This window comes from Mya arenaria, chromosome 6 (assembly GCF_026914265.1).
Source record: "Mya arenaria isolate MELC-2E11 chromosome 6, ASM2691426v1".
NCBI lineage: Eukaryota > Metazoa > Mollusca > Bivalvia > Myida > Myidae > Mya > Mya arenaria.
The window spans coordinates 4,136,414-4,152,654 of record NC_069127.1 but is presented as its reverse complement, the minus strand read 5'-3'; the positions used below and the strand labels follow the sequence as shown (position 1 = coordinate 4,152,654).

The following is a 16,241-nucleotide window of genomic DNA, read 5'->3' as shown; positions in this document are numbered from 1 at the left end:
GATTCCAAGTTTAATGACTTTAAAGCAAAGATAAGACGTAAAATGTTAAAGAACACTAATTATTTAACGTAATCTTGCAACAATTTCACTCGATTTTTATCGCTCTGCTAAGACGAAATCGTGCGAAGTTTCCCGTCGTTTTGGTTAAAAAAAGCGCGTCTTCAAATTCAAAACACTTCATTTTGCCATTTAAGCTGTAATTTAGTTTCCCCTTACCACACTACGCATCAGAGCGTTATATGCTGAATATTGTCTTTTCTAACAACACGGAAAATTCAGAATTTCATGTTTTTAAAGCCGAAAAAAAAAAAAAACAAATCATTCACAACAGTTCGTTTGCAAAGCACTCTTTAAATGAGGCAAACATACTCAAATGAATACTATTTCAACATTTACACTTTTTTTTGTGTGAACTAAAATCATCACTTTACTCCACTTTTCGACTTTAGTTTTCTAGCAGCCTGGGACAGCCCAGGGCAGCCTCAAGCGTATAACGGTATTTTTACACGGGCTGGATACAAGGCTTTAACTATGTGTAACGTTCGGATGATTCCAAGTTTAATGACTTTAAAGCAAAGATAAGATGTAAAATGTTAAAGAACACTAATTATTTAACGTAATCTTGCTACAATTTCACTCGATTTTTATCGCTCTGCTAAGACGAAATCGTGCGAAGTTTCCCGTCGTTTTGGTTAAAAAAAGCGCGTCTTCAAATTCAAAACACTTCATTTTGCCATTTAAGCTGTAATTTAGTTTCCCCTTACCACACTACGCATCAGAGCGTTATATGCTGAATATTGTCTTTTCTAACAACACGGAAAATTCAGAATTTCATGTTTTTAAAGCCGACAAAAAAAAAAATCATTCACAACAGTTCGTTTGCAAAGCACTCTTTAAATGACGCAAACATACTCAAATGAATACTTTTTCAACATTTACACTATTTTTTTGTGTGAACTAAAAGCATCACTTTACTCCACTTTTCGACTTTAGTTTTCTAGCAGCCTGGGACAGCCCAGGGCAGCCTCAAGCGTATAACGATATTTTTACACGGGCTGGATACAAGGCTTTAAATATGTGTAACGTTCGGATGATTCCAAGTTTAATGACTTTAAAGCAAAGATAAGATGTAAAATGTTAAAGAACACTAATTATTTAACGTAATCTTGCTACAATTTCACTCGATTTTTATCGCTCTGCTAAGACGAAATCGTGCGAAGTTTCCCGTCGTTTTGGTTAAAAAAAAGCGCGTCTTCAAATTCAAAACACTTCATTTTGCCATTTAAGCTGTAATTTAGTTTCCCCTTACCACACTACGCATCAGAGCGTTATATGCTGAATATTGTCTTTTCTAACAACACGGAAAATTCAGAATTTCATGTTTTTAAAGCCGAAAAAAAAAAAAATCATTCACAACAGTTCGTTTGCAAAGCACTCTTTAAATGACGCAAACATACTCAAATGAATACTTTTTCAACATTTACACTATTTTTTTGTGTGAACTAAAAGCATCACTTTACTCCACTTTTCGACTTTAGTTTTCTAGCAGCCTGGGACAGCCCAGGGCAGCCTCAAGCGTATAACGATATTTTTACACGGGCTGGATACAAGGCTTTAAATATGTGTAACGTTCGGATGATTCCAAGTTTAATGACTTTAAAGCAAAGATAAGATGTAAAATGTTAAAGAACACTAATTATTTAACGTAATCTTGCTACAATTTCACTCGATTTTTATCGCTCTGCTAAGACGAAATCGTGCGAAGTTTCCCGTCGTTTTGGTTAAAAAAAAGCGCGTCTTCAAATTCAAAACACTTCATTTTGCCATTTAAGCTGTAATTTAGTTTCCCCTTACCACACTACGCATCAGAGCGTTATATGCTGAATATTGTCTTTTCTAACAACACGGAAAATTCAGAATTTCATGTTTTTAAAGCCGAAAAAAAAAAACAAATCATTCACAACAGTTCGTTTGCAAAGCACTCTTTAAATGAGGCAAACATACTCAAATGAATACTATTTCAACATTTACACTTTTTTTTGTGTGAACTAAAATCATCACTTTACTCCACTTTTCGACTTTAGTTTTCTAGCAGCCTGGGACAGCCCAGGGCAGCCTCAAGCGTATAACGGTATTTTTACACGGGCTGGATACAAGGCTTTAACTATGTGTAACGTTCGGATGATTCCAAGTTTAATGACTTTAAAGCAAAGATAAGATGTAAAATGTTAAAGAACACTAATTATTTAACGTAATCTTGCTACAATTTCACTCGATTTTTATCGCTCTGCTAAGACGAAATCGTGCGAAGTTTCCCGTCGTTTTGGTTAAAAAAAGCGCGTCTTCAAATTCAAAACACTTCATTTTGCCATTTAAGCTGTAATTTAGTTTCCCCTTACCACACTACGCATCAGAGCGTTATATGCTGAATATTGTCTTTTCTAACAACACGGAAAATTCAGAATTTCATGTTTTTAAAGCCGACAAAAAAAAAAATCATTCACAACAGTTCGTTTGCAAAGCACTCTTTAAATGACGCAAACATACTCAAATGAATACTTTTTCAACATTTACACTATTTTTTTGTGTGAACTAAAAGCATCACTTTACTCCACTTTTCGACTTTAGTTTTCTAGCAGCCTGGGACAGCCCAGGGCAGCCTCAAGCGTATAACGATATTTTTACACGGGCTGGATACAAGGCTTTAAATATGTGTAACGTTCGGATGATTCCAAGTTTAATGACTTTAAAGCAAAGATAAGATGTAAAATGTTAAAGAACACTAATTATTTAACGTAATCTTGCTACAATTTCACTCGATTTTTATCGCTCTGCTAAGACGAAATCGTGCGAAGTTTCCCGTCGTTTTGGTTAAAAAAAAGCGCGTCTTCAAATTCAAAACACTTCATTTTGCCATTTAAGCTGTAATTTAGTTTCCCCTTACCACACTACGCATCAGAGCGTTATATGCTGAATATTGTCTTTTCTAACAACACGGAAAATTCAGAATTTCATGTTTTTAAAGCCGAAAAAAAAAAAAATCATTCACAACAGTTCGTTTGCAAAGCACTCTTTAAATGACGCAAACATACTCAAATGAATACTTTTTCAACATTTACACTATTTTTTTGTGTGAACTAAAAGCATCACTTTACTCCACTTTTCGACTTTAGTTTTCTAGCAGCCTGGGACAGCCCAGGGCAGCCTCAAGCGTATAACGATATTTTTACACGGGCTGGATACAAGGCTTTAAATATGTGTAACGTTCGGATGATTCCAAGTTTAATGACTTTAAAGCAAAGATAAGATGTAAAATGTTAAAGAACACTAATTATTTAACGTAATCTTGCTACAATTTCACTCGATTTTTATCGCTCTGCTAAGACGAAATCGTGCGAAGTTTCCCGTCGTTTTGGTTAAAAAAAAGCGCGTCTTCAAATTCAAAACACTTCATTTTGCCATTTAAGCTGTAATTTAGTTTCCCCTTACCACACTACGCATCAGAGCGTTATATGCTGAATATTGTCTTTTCTAACAACACGGAAAATTCAGAATTTCATGTTTTTAAAGCCGAAAAAAAAAAAAAATCATTCACAACAGTTCGTTTGCAAAGCACTCTTTAAATGACGCAAACATACTCAAATGAATACTTTTTCAACATTTACACTATTTTTTTGTGTGAACTAAAATCATCACTTTACTCCACTTTTCGACTTTAGTTTTCTAGCAGCCTGGGACAGCCCAGGGCAGCCTCAAGCGTATAACGATATTTTTACACGGGCTGGATACAAGGCTTTAACTATGTGTAACGTTCGGATGATTCCAAGTTTAATGACTTTAAAGCAAAGATAAGATGTAAAATGTTAAAGAACACTAATTATTTAACGTAATCTTGATAAAATTTCACTCGATTTTTATCGCTCTGCTAAGACGAAATCGTGCGAAGTTTCCCGTCGTTTTGGTAAAAAAAAGCGCATCTTCAAATTCAAAACACTTCATTTTGCCATTTAAGCTGTAATTTAGTTTACCCTTACCACACTACGCATCAGAGCGTTATATGCTGAATATTGTCTTTTCTAACAACACGGAAAATTCAGAATTTCATGTTTTTAAAGCCGAAAAAAAATAAAAATCATTCACAACAGTTCGTTTGCAAAGCACTCTTTAAATGACGCAAACATACTCAAATGGATACTTTTTCAACATTTACACTATTTTTTTGTGTGAACTAAAATCATCACTTTACTCCACTTTTCGACTTTAGTTTCCTAGCAGCCTGGGACAGCCCAGGGCAGCCTCAAGCGTATAACGATATTTTTACACTGGCTGGATACAAGGCTTTAACTATGTGTAACGTTCGGATGATTCCAAGTTTAATGACTTTAAAGCAAAGATAAGACGTAAAATGTTAAAGAACACTAATTATTTAACGTAATCTTGCTACAATTTCACTCGATTTTTATCGCTCTGCTAAGACGAAATCGTGCGAAGTTTCCCGTCGTTTTGGTAAAAAAAAGCGCGTCTTCAAATTCAAAACACTTCATTTTGCCATTTAAGCTGTAATTTAGTTTCCCCTTACCACACTACGCATCAGAGCGTTATATGCTGAATATTGTCTTTTCTAACAACACGGAAAATTCAGAATTTCATGTTTTTAAAGCCGAAAAAAAATCAAAAAAAAAATCATTCACAACAGTTCGTTTGCAAAGCACTCTTTAAATGACGCAAACATACTCAAATGAATACTTTTTCAACATTAACACTATTTTTTTGTTTGAACTAAAAACATCACTTTACTCCACATTTCGACTTTAGTTTTCTAGCAGCCTGGGACAGCCCAGGGCAGCCTCAAGCTTATAACGATATTTTTACACGGGCTGGATACAAGGCTTTAACTATGTGTAACGTTCGGATGATTCCAAGTTTAATGACTTTAAAGCAAAGATAAGATGTAAAATGTTAAAGAACACTAATTATTTAACGTAATCTTGCTACAATTTCACTCGATTTTTATCGCTCTGCTAAGACGAAATCGTGCGAAGTTTCCCGTCGTTTTGGTAAAAAAAGCGCGTCTTCAAATTCAAAACACTTCATTTTGCCATTTAAGCTGTAATTTAGTTTCCCCTTACCACATTACGCATCAGAGCGTTATATGCTGAATATTGTCTTTTCTAACAGCACGGAAAATTCAGAAATTCATGTTTTCAAAGCCGAAAATAATCATACTAGTAGTTGGAGTCATAACTGAAGCTGTAAAAGTGGCAACAACAACAGTATCAACAGCAGCGTCAGTTGTTTTAGGGGATGCAAAGTCATCACAATATCGGTGGTGATGATGATTGCGGTGGTGGTGGCGTCGCTGGTGATTTTGCGATGTTGATGACAGTGGCAATAGCAGAAACAGTAGTGGTAGTATGGACAGCAAAAACTGAAGCATTACCAGCTGTATTACTAAGATTTGAAGCGCACATACCAAATGACCAAACATGCTCACCTAATATATCTATTTAAACTTCAATAGAACATAGTCGGTTCTGTTCGGGGTTATATACTTTTTTTACAGACACGATCGTGGGAAGTCATTTAGTATTTTTAGAGGTTGTGGGGAGGGGGGGGGAATATAATACACAAAACTAGTCATTCAAGGATGATGATTTTATGTCGGCCAAAATATGTTATTACACAGATCAAGGTATGAAGAAAATGCAAGATGCATCTGTTATACGAAAATGAATTCACAGTGCCCTAGAATGTGTTCATGATGATGTAAACACAATTGAAGTAGATTTGACATTCGAAGTTCAATTTCACCAATATGATATATTTTCAAGTTTCGATTGTATTTTACATGGTGTTTACGTATACAGTACAACTCCGTTGGCTCTAACTCGTTTGGCCCGAATTCCTCGTTGGCCCGAAAATGTTTCATTATACTGAAAGTAACCATTCCCGCTTGGCTCGAATTTTCCGAGGCTCGAGGTATTTTTGCCGGTCCGTATGAGTTCGAGGCAATCGGGTTCGACAGTACTAACGAGTTTTATAAAAAAATACAGTGATCAACGGCAAACCTTTAAAAATGAATAATTAAGAGATTTCGTATCTGTTATAATATGCGAAGTCAATCAAGCTTCCTTTGTAAAATTAATATATATACGCTAAGTAAAACCCCTAAATACATTAGATTGATAAATACAACTAGATTTATATAAGGCATTACAGGTTACATTTACATTACAAATAAAACGGTTTTCATAAGCGTACCATTTTGATTAACAGCTGCCACCTGTTTAAAACAGTTGAATGTTACTCATTAAAGCTGCACTCTCACAGAAATGGTATAACTGTGAGAGTGCAGCTGTTATTAAAGACCAACAAGATAGTTTATGTATAAGTTTATATTAATTTTAACTTGTCAATAATTACGTATAACACTTAATACTTCTTAATATCTTTCTTGGCTAAATTAAATACATTCTTCCAAATCTTGAACAAAACCGCAGCAAACCTCGGCAAAATAACATGAGAATTTGACCTTTGATTCTCGGTCAATTAGTGGTTAATGTGTAGCTAAAGTTGACTCTCACGTAGAAATGAAAACTGGAAAAAATGGCTGGTATTTCATGGCATGATAAAGAAGTGCAGCTTTTAAGCTTTTTTTAAAATTCTGAAATGTGTGAACGGGAATATGGGAACAGTTTCAGTATCGGTAAACTCACAAAACTAAACTGCAACAATCTATGTTTTACACATAAAAGCTTCAATCATCCTGAATATAACCCATACATAATATTTATAACAAGCCACACATGTATTACAAAACAATATGTTCTGATGTCATAGAAGAAACTTAATTTGTCCAAATTATCGCTTCAAATCAAATCTTAATCGGCAGGAATAGAATAAAATAAAACCTATCTAAAATTCTCAATATCAAATTGCGTAAATATTTTTATCTTCTGCGATTGGTTTCTACCGTACATGAAGCAGATGCCAGTCAAACCAGCTGACCGATAATCGATTGCATAATCATCACCAAGATAAGGCGGGGCTTATCAGTTGCCCGGCGCTTTCCTCCATGATCTCTAACAATCTCTAACAATAATGAACTGACATGACGCAGACTGCCTGTCAGACTAGCCGCTTCAAATAAGACTGACCAATCAGCGTCCAATATGGGCGGGGCTTATAAGTAACCCGTTGTTATCAATCGATGTTACTCTAGAGTTCCGACAAAAGGAAAATAGGATGCAAAAATTTTTGACTTTTAAGGAAACGCAAAATGAATGAATCCTCCAAATATATCGATCGTTTAATGTAAATTTTTGATTTAAATAATATTCGTAAAAGTAGGAAATATCATTGTGAGTACATGGAATCTATAAGTGTATACTAGTGACGTTATTTTGCGATGTATTTATATTTTAAAATGTGTATCATTCTTGTGTATAAAATAAAGCATTTTGTTTGTTAAGATATACATTGAAGGTATTTTTTTAAAAGATTTAACAAAAAAGAATAAATAAATTATGACCTAAGATTACAATAAATATAAACATTTTTAAATGTCACAAAGCACCTGATATCCAGAAAAGTGTTTCTTACCGACTTCGTTTTTTGCGCAGTATCAAATAATCTAACACCTATACCTGTTTCTTATTCAATACGTATTGTATTAAAACGTTTAACATGACGTTATACGTAATATTATTATTGTTAATAAGAGCTTAGTTTTGAACAAACCACTGATCAATACTATTTACCAGCAATTGTTTATTTCTGTTTAATTCATAATTCAACATGTTTTTTTTCTGTTAAACTCCGAATAATAAAAATTATCAAATCATTATAGCACTGATTATAAATGAACTATAGTTAAATAGGTTATATAAGCTCATTTAGGGTGGTTATAACTCACATACAAACACACGCACATAACGCAGGTACAATAAAAGCACGCACGAAAGAATGCGTAAAAACTCACCCCACAAACCATCCTACATTCAAGAACGCGTGCGAACGCAGGCAAGTATGCGGACACGCTCGCGCGCGCGCGCGCGCGCACACACGCGCATACACGCACACACGCACGCACGCACCCACCCACGCACGCACGCACGCACGCACCCCCCCCACACACACACAATCGCACACACGCACCCACGCACACACGCACACACACACACACACACGCACACACACACACGATACGATAAAATATATGTTCCAAATGGTAAAAATGATGATCCTGAAGTTAAATGGTACAAAAAAAGTTTATAAACGAAAATAGTATGTACAGTCTTTGAAGCCCGCAAATATATATATTGTGCGTGTAAGTATCATTGTTTTAACTGTTATTAAAGCTTACTGAGCTTATTGAACCCGTACATGAGCTAAACGTGACGTCAATGCTTTTTTATAGTGCGCATATTCTATTCTTTAAGGTATACTATTTAAGTCATGGACTATCATCAGTTCAATTTGTGCTTTAATGAAACCCTGATAACGGATTCGAACGCGCAACATGAACATATTGAAGTGCAGGCAGTATCAATTAGTTGGCTACTAATTTTGTGTTATGAACTGTTTTCGGCTATGTAATTACCTCTCTAATGAATTATACCGGACACACGCACGTACGCACGCACGCACGCACGCACGCACACACGCGCGCGCGCGCGCGCACGCACACACACACACGCACGCACACACACACACACACACACACACGCACACGCACACACTTGAGGTTGAAATTTCATAGCGGTAAACGAAGAATTGATAAAAAAATGTCTGTAATTGTAGCTGGAACGCAAAAATATGACAGACGTCTCATCATTTTATGTCAGTGGTATATTTTGAACATTGTTAGTTTCAAAACTGTTCTGAATATTGAAAAAGTAATATTAGTCCTCAACTGGGCATATGCTCTTCTATTTGTATACCAATTTTCAGATATTAACTCGAACATTCGTTCATAGTCGCGTTCCATCTTAAAGGTATGTTTTGCAAACGAACTATTGTGAAGAATTATTTTTCGTGATGAAAGAGAAAACTAAATCCATCATATAACGCTTTGATGCGTGATATGGAAAGGTGAAACTAAACTACCGCTTAGATGGCAAAATTAAATGTTTCGAATGTTTAGAAGCTTGATTGATTTCGCATTTTATAACAGATACGAAAACTCTTAATTATTCATTTTTAAAGGTTTGCCGTTGATCACTGTATTTTTTTTATAAAACTCGTTAGTACTGTCGAACCCGATTGCCTCGAACTCATACGGACCGGCAAAAATACCTCGAGACTCGGAAAATTCGAGCCAAGCGGGAATGGTTGCTTTCAGTATAATGAAACATTTTCGGGCCAACGAGGAATTTGGGCCAAACGAGTTAGAGCCAACGGAGTTGTACTGTATACGTAAACACCATGTAAAATACAATCGAAACTTGAAAATATATCATATTGGTGAAATTGAACTTCGAATGTCAAATCTACTTCAATTGTGTTTACATCATCATGAACACATTCTAGGGCACTGTGAATTCATTTTCGTATAACAGATGCATCTTGCATTTTCTTCATACCTTGATCTGTGTAATAACATATTTTGGCCGACATAAAATCATCATCCTTGAGTGACTAGTTTTGTGTATTATATTGCCCCCCCCCCCCTCCCCACAACCTCTAAAAATACTAAATGACTTCCCACGATCGTGTCTGTAAAAAAAGTATATAACCCCGAACAGAACCGACTATGTTCTATTGAAGTTTAAATAGATATATTAGGTGAGCATGTTTGGTCATTTGGTATGTGCGCTTCAAATCTTAGTAATACAGCTGGTAATGCTTCAGTTTTTGCTGTCCATACTACCACTACTGTTTCTGCTATTGCCACTGTCATCAACATCGCAAAATCACCAGCGACGCCACCACCACCGCAATTATCATCACCACCGATATTGTGATGACTTTGCATCCCCTAAAACAACTGACGCTGCTGTTGATACTGTTGTTGTTGCCACTTTTACAGCTTCAGTTATGACTCCAACTACTAGTATGATTATTTTCGGCTTTGAAAACATGAATTTCTGAATTTTCCGTGCTGTTAGAAAAGACAATATTCAGAAAATAACGCTCTGATGCGTAATGTGGTAAGGGGAAACTAAATTACAGCTTAAATGGCATAATGAAGTGTTTTGAATTTGAAGACGCGCTTTTTTTACCAAAACGACGGGAAACTTCGCACGATTTCGTCTTAGCAGAGCGATAAAAATCGAGTGAAATTGTAGCAAGATTACGTTAAATAATTAGTGTTCTGTAACATTTTACATCTTATCTTTGCTTTAAAATCATTAAACTTGGAATCATCCGAACGTTACACATAGTTAAAGCCTTGTATCCAGCCCGTGTAAAAATATCGTTATACGCTTGAGGCTGCCCTGGGCTGTCCCAGGCTGCTAGAAAACTAAAGTCGAAATGTGGAGTAAAGTGATGTTTTTAGTTCAAACAAAAAATAGTGTAAATGTTGAAAAAGTATTCATTTGAGTATGTTTGCGTCATTTAAAGAGTGCTTTGCAAACGAACTGTTGTGAATGATTTTTTTTTTATTTTTTTTTTCGGCTTTAAAAACATGAAATTCTCAATTCAGCATATAACGCTCTGATGCGTAGTGTGGTAAGGGGAAACTAAATTACAGCTTAAATGGTAAAATGAAGTGTTTTGAATTTGAATATGCGCTTTTTTTAACCAAAACGACGGGAAACTTCGCACGATTTCGTCTTAGCAGAGCGATAAAAATCGAGTGAAATTTTATCAAGATTACGTTAAATAATAAGTGTTCTTTAACATTTTACGTCTTATCTTTGCTTTAAAGTCATTAAACTTGGAATCATCCGAACGTTACACATAGTTAAAGCCTTGTATCCAGCCCGTGTAAAAATATCGTTATACGCTTGAGGCTGCCCTGGGCTGTCCCAGGCTGCTAGAAAACTAAAGTCGAAAAGTGGAGTAAAGTGATGCTTTTAGTTCACACAAAAAAATAGTGTAAATGTTGAAAAAGTATTCATTTGAGTATGTTTGCGTCATTTAAAGAGTGCTTTGCAAACGAACTGTTGTGAATGATTTTTTTTTTTCGGCTTTAAAAACATGAAATTCTGAATTTTCCGTGTTGTTAGAAAAGACAATATTCAGCATATAAAGCTCTGATGCGTAGTGTGGTAAGGGGAAACTAAATTACAGCTTAAATGGCAAAATGAAGTGTTTTGAATTTGAAGACGCGCTTTTTTTTACCAAAACGACGGGAAACTTCGCACGATTTCGTCTTAGCAGAGTGATAAAAATCGAGTGAAATTGTAGCAAGATTACGTTAAATAATTAGTGTTCTTTAACATTTTACATCTTATCTTTGCTTTAAAGTCATTAAACTTGGAATCATCCGAACGTTACACATAGTTAAAGCCTTGTATCCATCCCGTGTAAAAATATCGTTATACGCTTGAGGCTGCCCTGGGCTGTTCCAGGCTGCTAGAAAACTAAAGTCGAAAAGTGGAGTAAAGTGATGCTTTTAGTTCACACAAAAAAATAGTGTAAATGTTGAAAAAGTATTCATTTGAGTATGTTTGCGTCATTTAAAGAGTGCTTTGCAAACGAACTGTTGTGAATGATTTTTTTTTCGGCTTTAAAAACATGAAATTCTGAATTTTCCGTGTTGTTAGAAAAGACAATATTCAGCATATAACGCTCTGATGCGTAGTGTGGTAAGGGGAAACTAAATTACAGCTTAAATGGCAAAATGAAGTGTTTTGAATTTGAAGACGCGCTTTTTTTTAACCAAAACGACGGGAAACTTCGCACGATTTCGTCTTAGCAGAGCGATAAAAATCGAGTGAAATTGTAGCAAGATTACGTTAAATAATTAGTGTTCTTTAACATTTTACATCTTATCTTTGCTTTAAAGTCATTAAACTTGGAATCATCCGAACGTTACACATAGTTAAAGCCTTGTATCCAGCCCGTGTAAAAATATCGTTATACGCTTGAGGCTGCCCTGGGCTGTCCCAGGCTGCTAGAAAACTAAAGTCGAAAAGTGGAGTAAAGTGATGGTTTTAATTCATACAAAAAATAGTGTAAATGTTGAAAAAGTATTCATTTGAGTATGTTTGCGTCATTTAAAGAGTGCTTTGCAAACGAACTGTTGTGAATGATTTTTTTTTCGGCTTTAAAAACATGAAATTCTGAATTTTCCGTGTTGTTAGAAAAGACAATATTCAGCATATAACGCTCTGATGCGTAGTGTGGTAAGGGGAAACTAAATTACAGCTTAAATGGCAAAATGAAGTGTTTTGAATTTGAAGACGCGCTTTTTTTAACCAAAACGACGGGAAACTTCGCACGATTTCGTCTTAGCAGAGCGATAAAAATCGAGTGAAATTGTAGCAAGATTACGTTAAATAATTAGTGTTCTTTAACATTTTACGTCTTATCTTTGCTTTAAAGTCATTAAACTTGGAATCATCCGAACGTTACACATAGTTAAAGCCTTGTATCCAGCCCGTGTAAAAATATCGTTATACGCTTGAGGCTGCCCTGGGCTGTCCCAGGCTGCTAGAAAACTAAAGTCGAAAAGTGGAGTAAAGTGATGCTTTTAGTTCACACAAAAAAATAGTGTAAATGTTGAAAAAGTATTCATTTGAGTATGTTTGCGTCATTTAAAGAGTGCTTTGCAAACGAACTGTTGTGAATGATTTTTTTTTTTCGGCTTTAAAAACATGAAATTCTGAATTTTCCGTGTTGTTAGAAAAGACAATATTCAGCATATAACGCTCTGATGCGTAGTGTGGTAAGGGGAAACTAAATTACAGCTTAAATGGCAAAATGAAGTGTTTTGAATTTGAAGACGCGCTTTTTTTTAACCAAAACGACGGGAAACTTCGCACGATTTCGTCTTAGCAGAGCGATAAAAATCGAGTAAAATTGTAGCCAGATTACGTTAAATAATTAGTGTTCTGTAACATTTTACATCTTATCTTTGCATTAAAGACATTAAACTTAGAATCATCCGAACGTTACACATAGTTAAAGCCTTGTATCCAGCCCGTGTAAAAATATCGTTATACGCTTGAGGCTGCCCTGGGCTGTTCCAGGCTGCTAGAAAACTAAAGTCGAAAAGTGGAGTAAAGTGATGCTTTTAGTTCACACAAAAAAATAGTGTAAATGTTGAAAAAGTATTCATTTGAGTATGTTTGCGTCATTTAAAGAGTGCTTTGCAAACGAACTGTTGTGAATGATTTTTTTTTCGTTTTTTTCGGCTTTGAAAACATGAAATTCTGAATTTTCCGTGTTGTTAAGTCATTCAACTTGTAATTATTCGAACGTTTCATATACTAGAAACCATGTATCCTGCACGAGTGAAAATACCATAAAACGCCCGGGGCTGCCTGGGGCTGCTTGTGGCTGCTGGGGCTGCCAGAATGAAAACGGAAAAGAGGAGTAAAGTGATGTTTTTAGTTCACACTCAAAGAATAGTGTAAATGTGGAAAAGGTATTCATTTTAGTATTTTGTGTCATTTAAAGAGTATTTTGCAAGCGAATTATTGTGAATGATTTTTTTTTCATTTTTCATATACTAGAAGCCATGTATCCAGCCCGAGTCAAAATATTATAAAACGCCTGGGGCTGCCCGGGGCTGTCAGACGCTTGAAATCAAAAAGTAGAGTAAAGTGATCTCTTTAGTTCACAAAAAAGGAATAGTGTTCATTTTTTTAAATGATTCATTTTAGTATTTTTGCTTCAGTTCAAGGTGTGTTTTGTAAACCAGTGAATGATTATTTTCATTTTTTTATGTATTTCTTTTTGGCTTTGAAAACTGAAAACCGACGGGATTCTTCACATGAGTTCGTCCGTCTTAGCATAGCTGCTAATCTGCCCAGCTGCTCAGCTTTTGACTTCACGCCGTCAGGCTTCTAGACTGCTAACTCACGCTGCTATGCTGCTATGCTGCTAGTCTGCTAGACTGCTGACTTCACGCTGCTAGGATGTCGGTGTGCTTGGCTGCTGACTAAACGCTGCTAGGCTGCCAGTCTGCTGGGCTGCTGACTTCACGCTGCTGGGCTGCCAGTCTGCTGGGCTGCTGACTTCACGCTGCTGGGCTGCCAGTCTGCTGGGCTGCTGACTTCATGCTGCTGGGCTGCTGGGCTGCTGACTTCACGCTGCTAGGCTGCCAGTCTGCTGGGCTGCTGACTTCACGCTGCTAGGCTGCCAGTCTGCTGGGCTGCTGACTTCACGCTGCTGGGCTGCCAGTCTGCTGGGCTGCTGACTTCATGCTGCTGGGCTGCTGGGCTGCTGACTTCACGCTGCTAGGCTGTCAGTCTGCTGGGCTGCTGAGTTCACGCTGCTAGGCTGCCAGTCTGCTGGGCTGCTGACTTCACGCTGCTATCATATATATATATTATTTGTGTGAATACTGAACTATATTTGGAACAATTTTTCAAGGTTAATACTTTTTGTAAACTACTTAAATATTTGATCTTTAAGACTACAACTGCTGTGTAACATATTTTACCATATTTCTCGTGCAGCGAACACGTACAATTTCACGTGTCCTGTGGACGGAGATACGGTTGCGATGGAGATCCGTGATACAGCCGCCCAGGTAGGTTGCTTGACGTTTATAGCAGACAATGACGGAACAGACGTTTGGGAATTAGGTAACGCATAACTTCTCGCGCCAAACACAAAAGTGGGCGTGCCAGTATAACATATGACATATGTCATTCATTGTTGAAGTGTTTGCAATAGAGACAACTTGAATGCAAAACATCGCTGACGAGGTTGGTTTATTAAAAATGAAATTAACTACCATACTAAACTCCACAAATTAAATAAGGTCTACCATTCACTAGAATCATGATATGTTATATTAGTACTTTCGTAATGACGATGAAATGCATGGCGCCAGGGGCGAAACTAGGCATACTCCACTACGCCCGAGCGTACAAATCAAATCAATCATATTTTTAACTGCACGATTTCAGTCATCAATTTACCTTTTCTCAATTTCATGAATTCAATACATGATTCACATATTAACGAATTCACGGTTTATATCACGGATGAACTATTTTCAGTCGTGAATTTGAAATTTGAATATCACTACAGGTCGTTCTCGTTCTTATAGACCTAATGACTTTATCCACACAAATGTTGCAGGTGGATTACGGACGTCTGGAGTCGAACATCAAGTGGGCGGACGCCTTTGTGCTCGTGTACGCCGTCACTGACCGCTGCAGCTTTAACGAGTGCAGTCGCCTAAAGGTGCTTATCAGCTCAATCCCAAAGAAGACCAAGTCAAGTGCGCAGTCGGCCACCTCAAACATTCCATTAGTCTTAGTAGGCAACATGAACGATCGGACGCACGATCGAATGATCTCAACACAGGAAGGGCGCGAAATGGCACTGGAGATGCGCTGCCTGGGGTTCTTTGAGATCTCTGTCCGGGAGGAGCGGGACTCCGCCCGGTCCGTGATTTGCGATCTCTATCGGCGCTGCCGGCGGCCCACCCGCCGCTCCGAGCTCCAGCAGAGGCTAAGTTGTCCCCCGTCCATCAACTTACCGACCGTCGCCGACCAGCCAGCCGATCCGTCAAAAGATGAAACCATTCCGTCAATACAGAGACAGCGGCGGCGTAGAAAAGCGCTGTACACTATTAGTTGATGACGGTATGGGAGATAACTCTAATATGTCGACGTTCACAAATCGAATAGCAGTTGATGATCTTTGTACGTAATTATTGAAAACTATTCGAATGTATCCATTAAACCTGTACAATAACGACTCATGTTCTGTACCTGTAACTACATAACGTTCAAATATATTTACGTTGAAAATGTCCACAGATTTCATAGACGTAAACAGTGTTTGTTTTATTTAAATTCAGATGAAATATGACTGTTATTATGATATTTGTTGATAAAAACGTTATACATTATGTTAAATGAAATGCCTCTAAATATAATGATCATATTTCATTTTCTTACTGTATGAATGCATTCGTATGCACGGTTGAACTAATTGGAATTCGTTTGAAAACCTTAAAGTACGGGCATCTTCAGGTTCTTTAATATCTTTTTTATTGATAATCAAGAGTTGCGCTCCTGAAAATGACGTAACTGTTAATGTGGTCTTCTGACAGCTCCTTACAAAATTGGGTCTTAAATTTCTGCCTAACAACCTTTTTGTCTGTT

At 36.7% G+C, this 16,241-nt stretch overlaps 1 protein-coding gene across 1 annotated transcript in view; it reads left to right on the top strand.

The window, feature by feature from the left end:
- The window catches only part of LOC128236876 (ras-related and estrogen-regulated growth inhibitor-like), a 31,388-nt gene extending 15,363 nt beyond the window's left edge, over window positions 1-16,025 (top strand). The window contains exons 3-4 of the mRNA XM_052952005.1: window positions 14,577-14,650; window positions 15,208-16,025. Coding sequence (XP_052807965.1) covers window positions 14,577-14,650; window positions 15,208-15,711 — 578 coding nt within the window. The 3' untranslated portion in view covers window positions 15,712-16,025. The remainder of the gene's footprint in view (window positions 1-14,576; window positions 14,651-15,207) is intronic.
- The last annotated feature ends 216 nt before the right edge of the window (window positions 16,026-16,241 follow it).